Source organism: Brachyhypopomus gauderio, chromosome 7 (assembly GCF_052324685.1).
Source record: "Brachyhypopomus gauderio isolate BG-103 chromosome 7, BGAUD_0.2, whole genome shotgun sequence".
NCBI classification, from domain to species: domain Eukaryota; kingdom Metazoa; phylum Chordata; class Actinopteri; order Gymnotiformes; family Hypopomidae; genus Brachyhypopomus; species Brachyhypopomus gauderio.
In genome coordinates this window covers 15,967,736-15,989,373 of record NC_135217.1, presented here as the reverse complement: position 1 = coordinate 15,989,373, position 21,638 = coordinate 15,967,736, and the positions used below count along the sequence as shown (strand labels likewise).

Sequence of the window (21,638 nt, the reverse complement as noted above, 5' to 3'; positions counted from 1 at the left end):
CTTCGAAACACACCAGTAGATGTCTAGAAGGAGCTGAGTATCACAGTCCTTTTAAATCTGCCTAATTGGTGCTCATCATGCTTGATTGCTGCTCGTTGACATCCACAGATGTTTTCAATACCTGATGGAAAACACTGGAATGAACCTCTGTTCTTAGGAGTGGTAGTCGTAAAGGGGTTGAATAATTGTGTCAATGAAGAAATCACAAAATGGCCATTTAATACTTTATGACAAAAAAAATTGATGCTATCTTAGTTGCATTTAGTTCTTTAACAAGTCCTTGTAAGATTTCATTATGAACACAATTACAAATGTGCACTGAATTCCATAAAACCCTTCGCAGCATTGGGGGTTGAATAAATTTGATCACAACTAAGTCCAGAAAAGAACAAGACCATTATTAGATTCATTAGTAACAAAACACAGACAACACTGAAATTCTTAAGATACACTATATTGCCAAAAGTATTCACTTACCTTCCTTGACTCACATATGAGCTTAAGTAACATCCCATTCCTAATCCATAGGGTTTAATATGATGTTGGCCCCCCACTGCAGCTTCAGCTCTTCTGGGAAGGCTGTCCACAAGGTTTAGGAGTGTGTTTATGGGGATTTTCGGCCATTCTTCCAGAAGTGCATTTGTGAGGTCATATACTGACGTTGGACGGGAAGGCCTGGCTCTCAGTCTCCAATTCATCTCAAAGGTGTTCTATCGCTTTGAGGTCAGGACTCTGTACAGGCCAGTCAAGTTCATCCACAACAGACTCTGCCATCCATGTCTTTATGGACCTTGATTTGTGCACAGTCATGTTGGAAGAGGAAGGGGCCAGATCCAAAATGTTCCCACAAAACTGGCAGCATAGAATTGTCCAAAATGTCTTGGTATGCTGAAGCATTCAAAATTTCTTTCACTGGAACTAAGGGACCAAGCCCAGCTCCTGAAAAACAACCCTACACAATAATCCCCCCTCCACCAATCTTTACACTTAGCACAATGCAGTCAGACAAGTACCATTCTCCTGGCAACCGCCAAACCCAGAAATGTCATTCAGATTGGCAGATGGAGAAGTGCAATTCGTCACTCTAGAGCCCTCATACTCAAATAGCGGCCCGCAGGCTATCTATTTCTGGCCCACGAGCTGTTTTGAAAAGTGTTTAAAAAATTTTTTTATGATTTATTTTTTCAATCGCACTATCCGCTCTTATTTTGAAATCACGCACCGCGATATCAAGACGAGGCTGGGGATTGCCTCCATGGCAACAATAAAAGATAGCAGATGACCAAATACATTTGCCACCCCCCCCCCCCCCCCCCCCCCAACAATTTACGTTCAACCCCCCCGGTCAAGAGTTCACGTTAGTCAACGCCACCCCCCCCCCACCCGTAAATAGACCTTTCATTCATTAAAAAAAAGTGGCCCCACATCATTTCTATTTGAGTACCCCTGCTCTAGAGAATGTGCCTCCACTAAATTGCTTTACATAATTGCATCCGACGCTTTGCATTGCACTTGGTGATGTATGGCTTTGCATGCAGCTGCTTGACCATGGAAACCCATTCCATGAAGCTTTCTGCGGACTGTTCTTGAACTAATCTGAAGGGCACATGAAGTTGTAATGTCTGTGATCGACTCTGCAGAAAGTTGGCAACCTCTTCACACTATGCACTTCAGCGTCCGCTGACCCTGCTCCGTCAGTTCACGTGGCCTACCTTTGTGGTTGAATTGCTGTACTTCCCAAACGCTTCCATTTTCTTAAAGTACAGCTGACAGTTGACTGTGAAATATTTAGGAGCGAGGAAATTTCACGACTGGATTTGTTGCACAGGTGGCATCCTATCACAGTTCCTCGCTGGAATTCACTGAGCTCCTGAGAGCAACCCATTGTTTCACAAATGTTTGTTTGCATGCCTAGGTGCCTAATTTTATACACTTGTGGCTATGGAATTGGAATTGGTGATTGGAGCACCTGATTCCGATCATTTGGATGGGTGAGCAAATACTTTTGGCAATATAGTGTATATGTGGACAGCAAATAATACAGAAAGGCTGTACAAAAGGTGATAAAAGAGGCAAACATAATATTAATGAGCTTAACAAACATATCACTTAACAAAACAGGTCAAATCCATTAATATTCAGTTATATACATATATACATTCAGTTATATACATATATACATATTCAACATTACCTAACAGTACATTTACAACTGGCAATTTCATGTGACTTTTATCTGGACTGTACCATGATAAGATCTGCACCACTCCTTAGAAAACCTCTTTTAAGTGGATTTCAATATATTTTACATATACTCTGAAGATAATATTATCAAATAAAAATGGTCTAATTTTATGTGGTGTCTATAGAATTTATAGGTTCATGGTTTCAAAGGAATGGGTAGGGTACTGAAACAGGGGAGCATTCATCAAAGTTAATACACAGATTTTTTTTTCCTGGCACTAAATAAATATAACTTTAAAATCTCCTAACTCATGAATATGAATATTTTTTCCTTCAGTGTAAATTAACATTACAACATTTCTCTGCTGCTTGATCAGAGCCAATACCAGTGGCAGCTAGTCAATAGGGGGCACCACTCCTATCAAATTATCCACAGAATAAATGCTACTTAGTCATGTAAATATATGCAAATTATACATTGCAAAATTATTATTAGTGAAACTAGTGAAATAAAATTAAGATATTTACAATCTTACTGGGGATCTGCCTGAAAGCTAACTGTTCTCCATTCCCTGTATAATGTCATTGTGATCAAGTTACAGAGTTTGAAACACACTGAGAGCTGGGGAGAGCTGGCCAAGAGAGAACTGGAACAAGAACAACAGAGGGGAAAGAAAAAAAAACTGCTCACGTGTGTCCACAGTCTCTTGAATTGGGATAAAGCCCACAGGCAGTGTGTCTTTAATGTCAATCAGTTTCATGTCTACCAACACGTTTCCTAAATGACTCTGTGGAAAATGAACAAAATAGAAGGTGATCATTATTGCCCCCAAAAACAAATTTCATTTCATCAAGATTTTGTCAAGATAATACTATACAATGAGAGAAACTTTAAGAAGCAATTCCACAATGGTCTTGATACAACACTAGGGGTGTGTTTAAAAAATCGATTTTTCGATTCAAATCGATCTTCATTTGAATTATTCGATATCGATTTATGAAACCTGAGATCGATCTTTAGAATTAGCTAATTTTCCCCGCATATGCGTACCATTTTAACGTCTCGCGTTTTATCTCGTGAGATCATCCTTTTTTTTCCCTCGAGCACCGCCACTTGGCGGGGGTGATCAGTTAAGCATGGCTGGAGCAAGAGTGAAGACGCCCAAGAACCTGAAGTCAGATGTGTGGCTACATTTTGGATTTAAAAACCATGATGGTAGGGGACATCTGGATAAAAGCACAGCCATGTGTAAACTGTGCAAAATGGAGTTGAAATATTGTGGGAGTACCACAAATCTAAGAAATAATGTAACGCAACACCATCCCGATGCTCAAAAAACTCCAGAACCCAAACAAACTCCACTAGAGAAGGCATTTGGGATGAAACTACCTACAAGTTCTCCCCGTGCAAAAAAAAAAAAAAAAACCGAAGCTCTGGTAACCTTTATATGTAAGGATATACATCCATACAGCGTTGTAGAAAATGATGGCTTCCGAAACCTAATTAATGTTCTGGAACCACGTTATGTTTTACCCACACGTAAACATTTGAGTGAAGTGGCCATTCCAAACCTGTATGGAAATGTGAAGCACAGTTTCGCAACTTCACTTAAGTCGACAGAGGGGGTCGCCCTTACCTGTGATAGCTGGGTATCCAGAGCAAAGGATTCGTACCTAACAATTACGGCTCATTATATCGACGACGAATGGAGGCTCATGTCTCATGTTTTATAGACAAGGGAAATCGAAACTAGTCACACAGCCAGTAATCTTGCTGAACTATTGTCCGAAGTGATACAAGAGTGGGACCTTGCAAACAAAGATCCAGCTATCGTGACGGACAACGCTGCGAACATGACCCGTGCTGTGGAATTAACCAACTTGTTGCACATTGGATGTTTCGCCCACACCTTCAATTTAGCCTCACAGGCAGCGCTCAAAATTCCATCTGTTGCGCGTTTGCTTGGGCAAGTGAGGCGCATTGCATCATTTTTTCACCGTAGCACTACAGCTAGCCACAAACTTAGAGCAACAAAGGACACTGGGCCTGCCTGCACACAAGTTGGTGATTGATGTGGCGACTCGTTGGAATAGCGCACTGGAGATGCTAGAACGCTTTTTGGAGCAGCAGCCGGCAATCTCTGCAACTCTGCTTTCTCCAGAAGTACGCAGGAATGAAAGCGATCTCTGCACGCTGAGCGAGCTTGATATAACTGTCGCAGAAGATGTGGTGAAAGCTCTCGGACCTCTGAAGACAGCCACACTGGTAATGTCGGAGGAAAAGTCTCAAACTTTATCCGTCATTGCACCTCTACATGCACAGCTCCTTGCGGAGATGAACAATGTGACCCATGACTCCACTGTGATTAAGGACCTCAAGACTGCTGCACACAACAACTTGAAATCAAGGTATGCTCACTTGTGTGTTTGAGGGACTGGGATATCCATTATAATGAGCAGAAATAAATAAATATATACAAAAGACAATACAATGGATTTCTAGTAAGGGCTATATGCTTGGTCACTTTACATTCTACAATTAATATACATGCAGTTTGTGCATGCATTTAGGTAAATCTATGTATATAATGCATTGTGGTAATTGATCCATGTAAAATTTATTTTAAGATATGTTCTGCTGAAAGACAAGCTGTATGTCGCATCAGCATTAGATCCTCGTTTCAAGGCCCTGCCTTTCTTGACTGATGAGGCCCGTGACAACACTTTTCTAGACTGGTTACTGAAGCTGCTGCTCTGGAGCCTGTAGAAGCATCTAATGTAAGTTATGCAAATATAAAAATAACTTCTACAGCTTTATACAGACATACATTCAAAATAATCCCTTTCCTTAGAATATTAAACAATATTCTCCTGCAGTGTTAAAATAGCACAATACAACAATGGTTTAAGGACCAATGTGTGCCATTAATATGTATTATATAAATTATATATTCATATAAAGGCCTACACTCATAGTGTGGTGTGTGTGATACCTCCCCAGTAATGCAGGGGTGTGGTACTCAGTGATAGTTTCGTACTTTTTTTTCTGTGTGTGTGTGACTGGATTTCCTAATCAGTTTTCCATTGAAGTTTATACTTGAATATTTTCATCTTTCAAAAGCAACAATCTGATGGTGACGGAGCAGAGCACATTGTACCTGTAGAGAAAGAAGACAACTGCAATGATTCTTTTGAAGTAAATGATGCCCCTACACCACCCAAGAAACCAAAGGAATCTTCTGCATTGATGTCACTCCTTGGACTAGCCTACACCCCAAAAGACACTTTATCAGAGAAAACGGCAGCTGACAAATCACGGGAAGAAGTGAGCCGATACAGGGAAATAAAACCTATTCCACTCTCTGAAAATCCACTGACGTTTCCCTTAAGTATCGATTCTTTTTACATAAAATGCGCTTTCGTTTGACCCACCCAAACTACCGTAATGCACAGGACAGTTTGTAATGCTAATATGGCAGCTAAAGCAAATGCAGTGCTGTTGGATTCGAAGCAGATACAGATGGAAAACTGAAGGACATGAACAAGCCCGTTTGCAAGCGGTGCTTTTGGAACATTTCAACGAAGGGCGCTAAAGCCTGGTTGAGTGACCATAGCGCTCGACTCTGCACGCACCTTGCGCGAACCCCCGCGAGCGGTGGAGGCTTTATACTTTCCGCTTTGCAGTGTTGTCCGAAACTATATGTGGTAGTATAAAAAAAACACCCCTTAAAACAGGGGAATGAACACTTACCTGACGAATTTTAATGCTGCTTTGTGTTTCAGGTTTGAAAAGTGCTGCAATTTAGGCTAAAGTACTTGAAAATGTTGAAATTGTAACTTCGTTTCACAACAAATATCTGTCTGACTGAACAGTTTTCATGTATTACATTAACAAATACGAGCCTCTTGTAATTCCAGGATGAAACATGAGAGAACGTGAAGACTTTAAGATTGGGCGTTTTGAAAATAAACAACCATTAAATAATGTGATTAAAAGCGCAATATTTCGAATCATTTCGAGTATATGTATAAATATTTAACTTAATTAAGTTTAACGTGCTGGGAAATATTAGTACAAGCGCTTGAATTGAACCCTGCAAACATGACTTTGTTCATTGCGCTGAGACGCGGCACGCGCAAAGTTACAAAATTCGAGAGGTGCACGACCTCGCGTGTCATGTTTGCAGGGTTCACAAAGTCATGTTTGCAGGGTTCATACACCTTGTGGAATTCAAACACTTGTATGTCACTTTCAAGGTCCATTTCAATATTTCCCAGCACGAGCAAAGACACTTTGTCAGACGTTCAAAAGACGTCCACTGAAAAGCCAGAATGAAAGTTTTAGCGACGTCTTTTTTAAACGTCTATTACTGCCGTTCAGTTGCAGTTTTTGCACGTCCTGACATCCAATAAAGGTCCTCAGACGTTCAGATAGAAAACTCGTCATAGACGTTCATGTTAAGTTAAAAGGTTAAGGTCCTAGTCACACTGTCAGATTTTGAACCAGTTTTGAACGTCCACCAGACATGCAAAAATGGGTCTGGACTGACCGACGTGATACAGACTTGATTTTAACGTCTTTCTGATGTCGCATGTTTGTTGGGATAAGTTAAATATTTATACATGTACTCGAAATTATTCGCTTTTTTATCACATTATTTAATGGTTGTTTATTTTCAAAACGCCCAATCGTAACGTCTTCACGTTCTCTCATGTTTCATCCTGGAATTACAAGATGCTTGTATTTGTTAATACAAAAGAACTGTTCAGTCAGACAGATATTTGTTGTGAAATGAAGTTACAATTTCAAGCATTTTCAAACACAAAGCAACATTCATTTGTTTTTTTCTAAAAAAAATAAAAAGGCTTTAAAACGGAAATTAGCACCGTATCTGACTTTGGTATCGAAAATGGTATCGAATTTCAATATTTTTTTAAGTATCGTATCGAAGTTGTAATTCTTAGTATCGTGACAAGCCTAACTAGGAATGTAAAAAGTAAAGAATGAAAGTTATCTCCTTTCCCTCTGTCTCTGTGCCTCGTGATTTTATTGTTCGTGTTAAGTGAAAGAAACACAACAAAATTGGCGACGAGGATTTTGGAGCCCTACGTTTTTTTTTGGTGGACAAGTGGTCGGAAACAAACAACGGCGTTTCTTTCGTCAGTAACTACACTTTTGTTCTGACATCTCCGGCCTACGACCGCTAACAGGGGCGCTGGTACTGCTGAACGAGAGGGGACGAACACGAAAGGAAAGTGAGTAACGTGAACCATCCATTTCAGCTAAGATGTACAGACATCTAGGACAGATGGATGCTTTTGATAGCACAGTGGAAGAGTGGACAACATATATAGAGAGACTTGAACAGTACTGCCTGGCAAACGACATTGAAAATGAAAGAAAAGTGGCTGTTCTCCTAAGGGTCATGGGCGCAAAGACGTACAATCTGTTACGCAGTTTAACAGCACTGGTAAAACCCGCTGAGAAAACGTTTAAAGAAATCGTGGAAGTGATGCAGATGCATTTAAATCCCAAACCGCTAGTCATTGCTGAACGTTTTCGCTTTCATAAGCGTAACCAGCAGAAGAACGAGTCCATATCAGACTATATTGCAGAGCTGCGCAGGCTCGCGGAGCACTGCCAGTTTGGCGGAGGGTTATCAGATGCTCTACGAGATAGGTTTGTATGCGGGCTGCACAATGAGAGCACACAAAAAAGACTGCTTACAGAGAATGATTTAACGTTAACTCGCGCGTTGGAAATAGCGATTTCAATGGAAACAGCCGCGAAGGACGCGTTCGAACTGCAAAGAAAGACCGTATTAGACTGCCAAGTGAACAAATTCACCACAAAGCGCGCAGAGAAAAGCCAATGCTGCTTTAGATGCGGAAAAAGGTCACACGAGCCTTCCGAGTGCTGGTTCAAAGATAAAGACTGCAGACAATGCCACAAAAAAGGTCACATTCAGAAAATATGCAAAATGAGGGTGAAGCAAAAAAACTGGAAATTAGGTAGCAAACACAAAAAGGTACATGATATGAATGACACAGACTCAGACTCCTCGGACGTTTGGGAAGAGTTGACTTCTCTAGAACTACATTCTTTTGAAGATCATAAAAGAATCTGGGTGTTACCTGTAGTTGAGGGAGTGAAATAAAAAATGGAATTGGACACAGGGTCCGCCTTGTCAATCATTTCCCACCAGACCTACAAAGAAAAATTCTCGCACCTGAAACTTAAACACACCAGAGTAATGTTAAAGACATACACAGGGGAGAAGATAGCACCTGTGGGGAAAGTGAAAGTTAAAGTGAAGTATGAAAACAAGCGGAGGATACTTGATTTGTATGTCCTGCAAAATGATGGCGTACCATTTTTTGGACGTGAATGGCTACAAAGTATTCAGCTTAACTGGAAGTCCACCAAAGCAGTGCAGCTCATGACATCACACAGTCCAGCCTTGGTACAAGAGCAGCTAGCTAAGCTAATGGCACGGTCAGCTCAGGTGTTTCAAGAGGATATCGGTACTCTGAAACATATAAAGGCACAAATTGCACTTGAGGATAATGCCAAGCCCAAGTTCCATAAGGCTCGACCTGTGCCGTACTCTATCCGCCCTAAAGTTGAAGCAGAACTCAAGCGTTTAGAAGACCAAGGTATACTGTCTCAGGTGGATTGGTCAGACTGGGCGACGCCTATAGTACTAGTAGTGAAGAAAAATGGCACAGTACGCATTTGTGGCGATTTTAAGGTGACCATAAATCCGGTTCTACGTGCTGACCAATATCCACTGCCCGCATAGATGATATCTTCGCATCACTTGCAGGTGGGAAAAGTTTTTCAAAGATTGACTTTGCACAGGCATATTTGCAGATGCAAGTGGAGGACTCCAAAAGTTATCTGACCATCAATACCCACAAAGGTCTATTTCGCTATAATAGACTAGTTTTGGTGTAACTTCAGCCCCAGCAGTGTGGCAGAGAGCTATGGACCAAGTTCTACAGGGTATCCCTGGCACACAGTGCTTTCTGGATGATATCCTCATCACTGGTCCTGATGATGAGACTCATTTGGCAAACCTGGAAGCTGTTTTAACCAGATTGGCAGAGTTTGGACTGAAAGCAAACAAGAACAAATGTGAGTTCTTCAAAGACTCTATAGAATACTGTGGACATGTAATAGATAAAGATGGACTTCACAAGTCTCAGGACAAAATTAGTGCTGTCCTCAAGGCCCCACAACCAGTGAATGTAAGTCAGTTGCGTTCCTTTTTGGGCCTTATAAATTACTACCACAAGTTTCTGCCAAACCTTTCCATGGTCCTTCATCCTTTGAATTGTCTGTTACAGCTGGAGCGAAAATGGAAGTGGACACCAGCTTGTGAGCAAGCCTTTCAAAAAGCAAAGGAGTTAATAACTTCAGACAATGTGCTTACTCACTATAACCCCAGCTTGCCCCTACACCTAGCTTGCGATGCTTCCCCTTATGGCATTGGTGCAGTGTTATCACATCGCATGCCTGATGGATCCGAAAGACCAATTGCATATGCATCCAGGTCGTTGACTTCAGCTGAGTCAAATTATGCCCAAATTGACAGAGAAGCTTTGAGCTTGGTATGGGGTGTAAAGAAATTCAACCAGTACCTATATGGGCAGCACTTCACTTTAGTAACGGATCACCAACCGCTCCTGGCCATTTTCAGCCCCCACAAAGGTGTACCGCTGATGGCGGCCGCCCGTTTACAAAGATGGGCACTGTTCTTAGGGGCCTATGATTATGCCATTGATTTCAGGGGAACTAGACGACACACTAACGCCGATGGACTGTCGCGTTTACCTTGTGCGCTACGTACGAAGTTGACAGGGGAAGATCCAGTTGAAATGTTCCATATTGCACAGATGGAACCACTTCCAATGACTGCCACTCAAATACAGAGAGAGACCAATCGAGACCCAATCCTGGCTAAGGTCTACGAACTGACCATGAGAGGATGGCCTGTGGCAGGTGACCCACAGTTTCCTGAGTACTCAGTCAGACGGGAACAGTTGTCTATTTCCCAAGGCTGCATTATGTGGGGAACAAGGGTGATTGTGCCACCAAAGCACCGTCCTAAAGTACTGGAAGCACTGCATGAAGGTCATATGGGTGTTGTCAAAATGAAGAGTTTGGCAAGAAGTTATGTATGGTGGCCAGGTTTTGATCGTCAAATAGAATAGACAGCTAAAGCTTGCCCAGGATGTCAACAAACCCAGCAACAACCTCAGAAAGCTCCCTTACACTCATGGGAATGGCCCTCTACTGTCTGGCAGAGAGTTCATATTGACTATGCCGGGCCCTTCCTTGACAAGATGTTCCTGGTAGCTGTCGATGCATACTCAAAGTGGCCGGAAATTTTCACAGTGAACAAGGCGACATCCAGCACTACAATTGAAATTCTCCGTGGATTGTTTGCACGTACTGGTTTTCCAGAACAGCTAGTGAGCGATAATGGAACCCAGTTTAGTTCAGATGAGTTCCATGTTTTTGTCAAAAGCAATGGTATCAAACATATTACCTCTGTGCCCTACCATCCAGCTACAAATGGCCTTGCTGAGAGATTTATTCGCTCCTTCAAGCAATCTCTGAAAGCTATGAACAAGGAGACAGGCTCATTACAAGAGAAGATAGCAACATTCTTACTTGCTTACAGAAACACCCCTCATGCAGTCACAAATCAGTCACCAGCTATGCTCTTTTTGGGAAGGAATCTGAGATCGCGCTTGGATCTTTTGAAACCCAACTTGCGGCTTCACATGCAAGGAAAACAGGGTACACAAGACCAAAAGAAAGCCCTGCTCAGAAGTTTTGATGTTGGTCAACAAGTGCTTGCAAGAGACTATAGAAATGCATGCCAGAAATGGCAGCCAGGTGAAATTGTTTCAAAGACTGGACCTCTGACATACACAGTGAAGGTTGGTCACAACATGGTCTGGCGAAGACATATAGACCAACTCCTGGATGCGACAGTACAAGGTAAATACAAGGACACTGGGGAAGCATTACCTACATCCCAGGATGCGGGGGAGTTTGCTCTCATCATGCCAGACACACCTCAGACCTTGTCTGACTCAGTTACTGTTCCTGTAACTGAACAGCCTACCACTTCCCAACAGCTGCGTTACCCAGAACGTATACGTAAACCTCCTCAAAGACTTAATTTGTAGATAAACTGAAATCTACGGACTGATAGGTGATAGTGGAGAATTGAATCGATACGTGTTAAAAAAAAATTTATTTTTGTAATACAAGTGACATTGTTATGTTTATTAATAATTTGTTTGGTAAAATTTTACAACTGAAAGGGAGGAAATGTGTCTTAGTAAACTGTACGCGAACTACTTTTCTTCTTGTTCATTAGTTAGCGTAACTATACTATAGTAAGTGATGTTGCAGCGCAGTGATACTAGGAAGGTAAAAAGTAAAGAATGAAAGTTATCTCCTTTCCCTCTGTCTCTGTGCCTCGTGATTTTATTGTTCGTGTTAAGTGAAAGAAACACAACAGTTACATGTTATAAAAACAACTTAATTTGCACTTTAAAAGGCTGTTCAAAACCGCTTTCTGGTAAAGGAGCTATGTGGAAGTGTGTGCATTACATGTACATTGTTGTAGAGTGATGGATACATTCATTGATATTAAAAAAGAATGTAACTGTTGTTCACAGTATTAAAACTAATATCTTTATTAAAATGTATTAAGTTTGAGTATTCCTTGTATCATTACATTTCAAACTACACTTTTTATTGTAACTGAAATTTCCCTACAAGAATCGATATTGAATCGAATCGAAAATCGAATTGAATCGGGAGCTTGTGAATCGAAATCGAATCGAACTGGGAAATCGGTGGTAATACCCATCCCTATACAACACACTATACAACACACAATCCACGCTGCTTGAGGTCTAGTGTGAAGTTTCCACAATTAGTGATGGCTTGGGGGAGCCATGTCATCTGCTGGTGTAGGTCAACTGTATTACATCAAGACCAAAGTCAGAGCAGCCATCTACCAGGAAATTTTAGAGCTCTTCATGATTCCCTCTGCCGACAAGCTTTTTGGAGATGAAAATGTCATTTTCCAGCAGTACTTGGCACAAATGTTTGTCCACATTGCCACATACTAGTGCTCGACGATATGACCAAAATTCGGTCATTTTTCGAAATGATATCGGTTTCATGGTATTTGACGGTTTTTCCCCCCATGCATGACTTTTAGAAAAACGTCTCCACCTAAGTATTACATGTAATACAGATTTGCATGGTCCCACATGATAGCACTAAAGCAGTGAATGAATTATATAGCATGACTTTTACAGTAAAAATCCAAAACCTTTTATTTAAACCATTTTTCAGACAGCATCAAAACTGTAGGTTTATACAACTTATGTGAACCAGCTACACATAATATTATATATTGCACACCAGTTTGTTAATAACATATAAAAGGTATTTAGACAGGGCTGTTTGACAATGGTGGTATTGTACTGAAAAGTCCCAAGTATCTTACCTTTAATTAAATAACAATATTTAAACAAATAAATAATAACAGTGGTCGAATACTGGGGAGACGGTACCATCTCTTTTAATGTGATAAAAAAGCGAAATGATTAGGGGTGGGTATCGCCTCTGATTTCCCATTTCGATTCGATTTCGATTCACAAGGTCCCGATTCAATTCGATTTTCGATTCGATTCGATCCGATTCAATATCGATTCTTGTAGGGACATTTCAGTTACAATAAAAAGTGTAGTTTGAATGTGAAATGTTGTAATGATACAAGGAACACTCAAACTTTATTAAAATGTATTAAGATATTAGTAAATACTGTGAACAACAGTTACATTCTTTTTTTAATATCAATTAATGCACACTCTTCCACATAGCTCCTTTACCAGAAAAGGCATTGAAAGCGGTTTTGAACAGCCTTTTAAAGTGCAAATTAAATTGTTTTTTTACATGTAACAAAAACATTTATGAACATACTTCTGAATATTGTAAACATTAAGGTCCAAAAACTAATATTTATTCATGACTGCTTTCTGACATCTTGGAGATTGTAAAATTTTTCTGCAAGAAAAGGAGCTGATCAACATGTTGAGGAGTGGGACAGCTCCTTTGTGCAGTAACAATATTGATCAGCATGTTGAGGAGTGAGACAGCTCCTTTGTGCAGTAACAATATTGATCAACATGTTGAGGAGTGAGACAGCTCCTTTGTGCAGTAACAATATTGATCAACATGTTGAGGAGTGAGACAGCTCCTTTGTGCAGTAACAATATTGCCAACTGTTGAGGAGTGAGACAGCTCCTTTGTACAGTAACAATATTGATCAACATGTTGAGGAGTGAGACAGCTCCTTTGTGCAGTAACAATATTGATCAACATGTTGAGGAGTGAGACAGCTCCTTTTTGCAGTAACAATATTGATCAACATGTTGAGGAGTGAGACAGCTCCTTTGTGCAGTAACAATATTGATCAACATGTTGAGGAGTGAGACAGCTCCTTTGTGCAGTAACAATATTGATCAACATGTTGAGGAGTGAGACAGCTCCATTTTGCAGTAACAATATTGATCAACATGTTGAGGAGTGAGACAGCTCCTTTGTGCAGTAACAATATTGATCAACATGTTGAGGAGTGAGACAGCTCCTTTGTGCAGTAACAATATTGATCAACATGTTGAGGAGTGAGACAGCTCCTTTGTGCAGTAACAATATTGATCAACATGTTGAGGAGTGAGACAGCTCCTTTGTGCAGTAACAATATTGCCAACTGTTGAGGAGTGAGACAGCTCCATTTTGCAGTAACAATATTGCCAACTGCTGAGAAAACTTCACAGCTTTATACTAAGTATAAAGTATATCTTGACGCGTCGCGACCGGCGTGAGGGTCCGCGCGCCGAAAACGACGTAATCGCGTGCACCTCTCGAATTCTGCGCTTCAGCGCAATGAACAAAGACATGTTTGCAGGGTTCATACACCTTTAAAAGGTGGAATTCAAGCACTTCGGTTATTTTTTTGGCACGGGGAGAACTTGTAGATAGTTTAATCGCAAATGCCTTCTGTAGTGGAGTTTGTTTGGGTTCTGGCGTTTTTTGAATATTAGGATGGTGTCGCATTAAATGATTTCTCAGATTTGTGGTATTCCCACAATATTTCACCTCCATGTTGCACAGTTTACACACGGCTGTGCTTTTATCCAACTCTTCCCTACCATCATGGTTTCTGAATCCAAAATGTAACCATACATCTACAGGGTTGCCAACTTTTCAAGATCGCTTGGAGTGAGATTTGAACCTGGAGGGGGTGGCGGTGTAAAATGGACACAAATTAAGTATTATATCGCGATCGATCGCTCGCCAGTGGTTGGCACCACAGCGAACTAGTAGTTCATTGAATCATAGATGTGGATCAGACCTACATTTTTTTACTTTTGCTGCAGCCATGCTTAACTGATCACCCCAGCCAAGTGGCGGTGCTTGAGAAAAAAAGGATGATCTCGCGAGACGTTAAAACGGTACGCATATGCGGGGAAAATTGGCTAATTCTAAACATCGATCTGAGGTTTCATAAATCGATATCGAATCATTCAAATGAAGATCGATTTGAATCGAAAGATCGATTTTTTAAACACACCCCTAGAAATGATTCGAATCATTTCGACCATATGTGTATTTGTATAAATACACTACCATTCAAAAGTTTGGGGTCACTTAGAAATGTTATTTTTGAAAGAAAAGCAGTTTTTTTTTTCAATTTAGCTAACATTAAATGCATCAAAAATACACTCTATACATTATTAATGTGGTAAATGACAGTTCTAGCTGTAAATGTCTGGTTTTTAATGCAATATCTAAATAGATGTATGGAGACCCATTTCCAACAACCATCACTCCAGTGTTCTAAATGTACATTGTGTTTGCTAACTGTGTAAGGAGGCTATTGGATATTTAGTGCAAGTAGGTTAGCACAGCTGAAAAGTTTTGCTGATTAGAGAAGCTATAAAACTGACCTTCCTTTAAGCTAGTTGAGAATCTGGAGCATTACAATTGTTGGTTCGATTAAACTCACAAAATAACTTTGACAGTATTAGCAAAAGTGCCAGAATAGGAAAATTCTTATTTCTGGCAACTAAGACAAACATCTACAACTTTGTTTACGTCAGGAATAGACGTATTTTAAATAGCAGACAACATGTTATTTTAAATGTGCAACTTTCACCACTGCAACGTCTAAGGCACCGTCTACAAATTACCTTAACACGGACGCAAGGGGCAGTCGTGAAGGCCCCAGAACACTGCATACTCTGTTTTTTTAAATAATTTCAATAGCTTTTAAAAGGTCCTTCATAAGACCACCAAACAAGTTGTATTACATAAAGTGCATGGTGTATGGAAACCTACAACTTTTTTTTCTTTAATGGGTCGCGACTTAATGACAATGAGAAAAAGTGGGTCCCGGGCTGAGACCAGTTGAGAACCCCTGGTGTAGGTGACCCCAAACTTTTGAACGGTAGTGTATGTAACAATTAAGCCGACGCCACCGCGAGTGCATAATTTTTGCCGCGAGGAGCCTCACGCCAGTCGCGACGCGTCAATTATAAGCAGCTTTAAGCTAGGTTTATACTTTTGCGAGTGACCGTAGCGCGCGACTCCACCCACCTCGCACGAACGGCGGAGGCGTTTATACTTGCCGCGTCACATTCTTTGCAGTGTTGTCCAAAACGATATGTGGTAGTATAAAGAAACACCCCTCAAAAACAGTGGAACATTTAACTGATGAATTTTTATGTTGCTTTGTGTTTCAGGTTTGAAAAGTGCTGGAATTTAGGCTAAAGTACTTGAAAATTCTTGAAATTGTAACTACTTCACAACTTGGCAGTTGAGGCAATAGACCATGAACATAGTGCGCTGTGCTTCTGGATCCTTGTCGAGCCAGTATCAGATTGTAGCTGCTGCTGTGTTCTGTTCAAGCAACTAGTGTGTGCATAGGGTGTGTGAAATCTATCTTGTCTTTTTAGTAGTATTGGGTAGTTGAGATGATGGGTCATGGGCATAGTAGTAGGTATTATTAGATCATAGTCATTGGTTGGTTAATACATCCTAGCCAAGCCTGTTGCATGACTCCGGATGTTAGGTGCAGGATTTTATCATCTTCCTGTATTATGTTACTTCTCTGATCAGTTCTCTTGTATTACGTTCTTGTAATTCCAGGACGAAACATGAGAAAACGTGAAGACGTTAAGATTGGGCCTTTTGAAAATAAACAGCCATTAAATAATGTGATAAAAAAGCGAATTAAGTGCTTGAATTCCACCTTGTAAAGGTGTATGAACCCGGCAAACATGACTTTGTTCATTGCGCTGAAGCGCAGTATGCGCAAAGTTACAAAATTCAAGAGGTGCACAACCTTGCGAATCGACCAAAATTCTTATGAGAACAAAAATAAACACCTGTTTTCGGTGCGAACCGGTATACCGCCCAGCACTACCACATACTTTTGTCCACATTGCCAAAAGCACTAATACCTGGTTTAATAACCACAGCATCACTGTCCTTGATTTGACAGCAAACCTGGCCTAAACCCCAAAGAGAATGTGATTCTCTTTTCTGCCAGCGGGTGTCGCAAAGATTCGTATGTCATTAAATTTTTTGTATAAATAAAGATCAATAGTTTTCAAAACAAAATTAATCACAAACTTCAAACTGTGTGTGTAAAGAAAAAACGGAATTCATCCATTGAACGAAAGTGAAAGTGTTTCACTTTCCAAATTCTTAAAATATATACTTTATTTATTAATATTATTTAATATATACTTGATATAAGTTTACATCAACGGTTTTCAAACTGAGTGAGTCTTGTTTTGCCTAATAAATGCTTTAGTAGTTTGCAGGAAATCTGCGAATGGTAACCTACTTATCAAGTCAATATCTCAAAGGAAACATCTCACGGGTATAATCCCGCTTTGCCAGGGCTAGCTGTTAGCTAACACTTATTATTTAAATGCATTAAATTACACATGTAAATGCATTCAGCAAAAACTTCATTCACACACAATGTGACTGACAATTTACTATTTCACCTGTGAGAAGGTGGCACACATGTAAAGCGGCTACACACACACGTTAACTACATACAGGAAACACCAGAATTCAGTGCCGAACAAACAAATTTTGCCAATAAAATCTACAGGAGAATGACCAAACTTTTGCAAACTAAAAGTCATTATAGGCCCTGCAGAATCAATGTAATTTTAAATGAACTTGTGCGGACAAAATAAATCACGTTAATAGCGGTTGACAAAAAAACAAAATAACACACATATGTATATACACATGCACATACGCAGAACAGCTTTCTAGAGATGTGGTGTGAGATGATTGTAGCATTTTTTGAGTTTTTTATTCTACATAAAGGAGGAGGGCTTCATAATGTCCATGCAAAAACTTTGTGAATACTGACATGCAAAAAACAAATACTCCATGGATTCATCTTCTAACTTACAAAAGGCACATGAATCAAATGTAAATCTTTCAAGAAACATGACAACAGGATGCATCTAATTTATTATTTTGAAATGGGTCTTTCACTTTAAGAGACATGGGCCGTTTGACAAATTTGGAATGAGCAAAAGCCATTGTGGTTTTATAATTTGTATTAGGATGTTTCTTGAAAGAATCTATTATATTTATAGTGTAACGCTGGGTGCTGCTGGAACGACGAGGCACGAATCCAGCACAAACACAGCAACGTTACTTTAATAGTGAAAATACAAATAGGGCAGATAGCACATATAGAACACTTATACACTCATGTGTGTGACTCAGACAAAGACGAGCATGGGACACTGAGAGAATGCGCATTAAATAGACAGACCACATAAACCCTGAGTGATCACGAGACGAGGCACAGATGAGACTGATGAACACACTCGGACACAAGCAAACCCACGAAGATCCACAGATGCAGACGACTAGACGTAGACAACATAAACACATGCCCAAAGCGGAGGGGTCAGGGGCTGTAGCGTGACACATAGTACATCTTCTTATACAATCATTGATAATCTTGTTATTACAATTGATGTCAACTAACTCTAACCCTAGTCACTTTTAACTTGGGTATCGAAACAGTCACCTCTGAATATAAAATTACTAGGGGTGGGACGCAATTAAAAAATTTTTATCGAATTAATTATACGCTTTGTAATTAATTAATCGAAATTAATCGCATTTTAATTGCATTTCAATATTGTACATGAGAAATATTAATTTAAGTTTGAATGATGAATGAATCAATGAACATAATCATAAACCTCAACATCTTGTTTATTTTTGTACACAGACCAATAGATGAGGGCAGAAAACAGAGCAAACAGTTTTCAGAACACTGGAAATTCTGACCAAAAATGAGATTTGCTCAGGATATTGGAAGAATAAGAAGATGTTTTTTAACCCATCTCTGCAGTTAGAACACACACTAGAGATTACTAGGAGGCTGTGGTGCACACATGCACCAGAGCGGTGGGCAGCCCTAGCTTGGTGCCCGGGGAGCAGTTGGGGTTAGGTGCCTTGCTCAAGGGCACCTCAGTTATGGCCTCAGGCCTGGGAATCGAACCCACAACCCTCTGGTCACAAGACCAGTTCCCTACCACCAGACCATGACTGCCCCGTGGGACTGCCCAATTATATATTATGGACAGCCTGACATTTTCTTTTTAATATGATTTTTGCCAAATGCTTATGTCTAATTATCTAGTTAGGACAAAACTAGAGTTTCACTGTAACTCACAGGACTGAAACATCTGGTTAGCATTTTTTTTACATTTACATTTACATTTATGGCATTTAGCAGACGCTCTTATCCAGAGCGACTTACAAAAGTGCTATGTAGTTGCTTGGAATCTCCAAGGTAGAATAGATAGTCCTGAACACAAGGTACTCTAAGCTGGAAAAACCACTAGACGAAAGTCAAATGATACCTAACAATTATACCTGAATATACACATCCCCTGAGGAAAAAGACAGTATACAATTCCTATAACCCAATTATGCACAATACCTGAGGAAAGAGACGATAAAGTACAATAGACAAAGCATAATTATGCAAAGTGCACTTGAAAGAGGTGGGTCTTCAGTCGGCGTCTGAAGACAGCAAGTGACTCCGATGTTCGGACACACAAGGGAAGTTCATTCCACCACCTTGGAGCCAGGACAGAGAAAAGGATGCTTGTCTCCCATGTGTCCTGGATGATGGAGGGTCAAGACGAGACATACTTGAGGCGCGGAGGGCTCTAGATATGCATCTGGGTTTTACCATGGCCATCAAGTAAGGAGGAGCTGGACCATTCTTTGCTTTGTAGGCCAGCACCAGGGTTTTATATTTGATGCGGGCAGCTACCGGAAGCCAGTGGAGGGAGGACAGCAAGGGAGTGACATGGCTGAACTTGGGAAGGTTGAAGACCAACCGAGCTGCAGCGTTCTGGATCAGTTGCAGGGGTTTGATGGCATGCATAGGAAGACCAGCCAGTAGGAAGTTGCAGTAGTCCAGTCTTGAGATAACAAGGGACTGGACAAGGACCTGAGTGGCCTCCCTAGAGAGAAATGGCCGAATCCTCCGAATTTTTATTTTGGTGACTTTGGTGAATGTGTAGGCTATTCCACATAAAGGACATGTCTCTACATTCAACAATACTTATTTTAATAATATAACCCTTTTTATATTAACCATTTTAATAAAGGTTTTACTTTTAACAGGGTTCCCACACCTTGGTTAACATCAAATTCAAGGACCTTTCAATGACTTTCCAGGACCAACTTCCTCAAATTCAAGGACTGCACCTGGCAGCATTTAACTACTGTTACCCCTGAATACGTTATCAAAAAACGAGGTTAATACAATGAAAATTCAAAAGACTGAATGTCATTTCAAGCCATGCATCCTGACTCAACATGACTGGCTTGACTGGCATGACTGGTGGCGAACGCTTCACCGAGGTCGATCACCTCCCAGACGCAAGACTGAGCGCATTGGATCCGCCCATCGTCATGGGTTCGGGGCACTCGGTCCTGTTGGCACCCCGGGACGGGTAGTGCCCTTGGAGGGGCGTCTGTCGTGTTTAGGACCCCGCTGGGTGCGCAAGTAAGCGCTATAATTGTTATAAATAAAAGTGACGTCTGTCGCAGCAAGGATCCCGTGTCTCATCCTTCGCCACAAGCCACGCGTCACAATAGAGGAGTTATTTCAAAGCTATATGGCACCATCTCTGCTTTCAATAATTACTCCAGCACTAAGGTTAAGCCATGGGTTAAAGCAAGAAATTTTCATTCGACTGAAAATTTTTCCTGACAAAAGACAATGCCAGCAATTACTGACAATGTGGTGTAGTTGGGACAAGGCCTCTTTTGCCACACAATAAACACATTTATAAAGTATATTTATCTAAACAGCCTGTGTAAGGAGAGAAGAAAGAATCTATGAAGGAACAAAATGCAACACCTGAGCAATAAATGTACATAAATGTTTATATAATGGAGTTATCTGGGGGTGCTCTTCCAGAAAATTATTTAAAGATCAAGTCAAATTTCTGGTGAGTTTTAAAAGGTATGAAGCTCTCGTTTTTATCAGATTCACTATCGCAAAAACATAAGCCGTAAGATTACCTGCTTTAAGTAGGTATGTTACAAAAAAATTAAATATCCAAAAATGGCAAATTCAATCACACCACTGGATAGAGCTTTTAAATACAAACAGAACAACACCATCCATGTTAAATTGGTTTAGAAATAAAAAAGTTGACATTTTAAATGGAAGAAATGCACCTATTTTCTCCGACTGTATTAAAGCTAAATGAAGAAAAGTCTGTGATCGGTGGAGAGATTCTTTAGTATAAATAACCATAACTTCTATATTTCACTACAAATTCAAATAAAAATTGAAATGTAGTCACTATAGTATGGACATGACATTATAATATTCAAAATGAATGAACAAATGAATATTTAATTAGTTCTTTGCGCTGAAGCGTGGCGCGCGCGAAGTTACAAAATTCGAGAAGTGCACGACCTCGCGAATCGCCAGCGCGCGAGGCTCTTGCGCACGGGTGGAGCCATCACGATTACGTCATTTTCGGCGCGCGGACCCTCGATTATATGATTCTCTCACTGGCGTGATATATGATTCACTCATCAGCGCTGGATGGATGACGGCGGTGTAGTCATGTTTGCGGAGTTCATACACCTTTACAAGGTGCAATTCAAGTACTTGTATGTCACTTTCAAGGTCCATTTCAATATTTCCCAGCATGTTAAACTTAATAAAGTTAAATATTTATACATATACTCGAAATGATTCGAAATAATTCGCTTTTTTATCACATTATTTAATGGTGGCTTATTTTCCAAATGCCCAATCTCA

General features: G+C 40.4%; 1 protein-coding gene across 4 annotated transcripts in view; it reads right to left on the bottom strand.

Moving 5' to 3' along the window:
• The window catches only part of mvb12ba (multivesicular body subunit 12Ba), a 91,557-nt gene that overhangs the window by 41,122 nt on the left and 28,797 nt on the right, over positions 1-21,638 (bottom strand). For all 4 annotated transcript variants that reach the window (XR_013132349.1, XM_077012110.1, XM_077012109.1 and 1 more), the window contains exon 4: positions 2,876-2,972. Coding sequence is in view for 3 of the 4 variants with exons in the window: in XM_077012110.1 (XP_076868225.1) it covers positions 2,876-2,972 (97 nt within the window). In the remaining variant the exon portion in view is untranslated. The remainder of the gene's footprint in view (positions 1-2,875; positions 2,973-21,638) is intronic.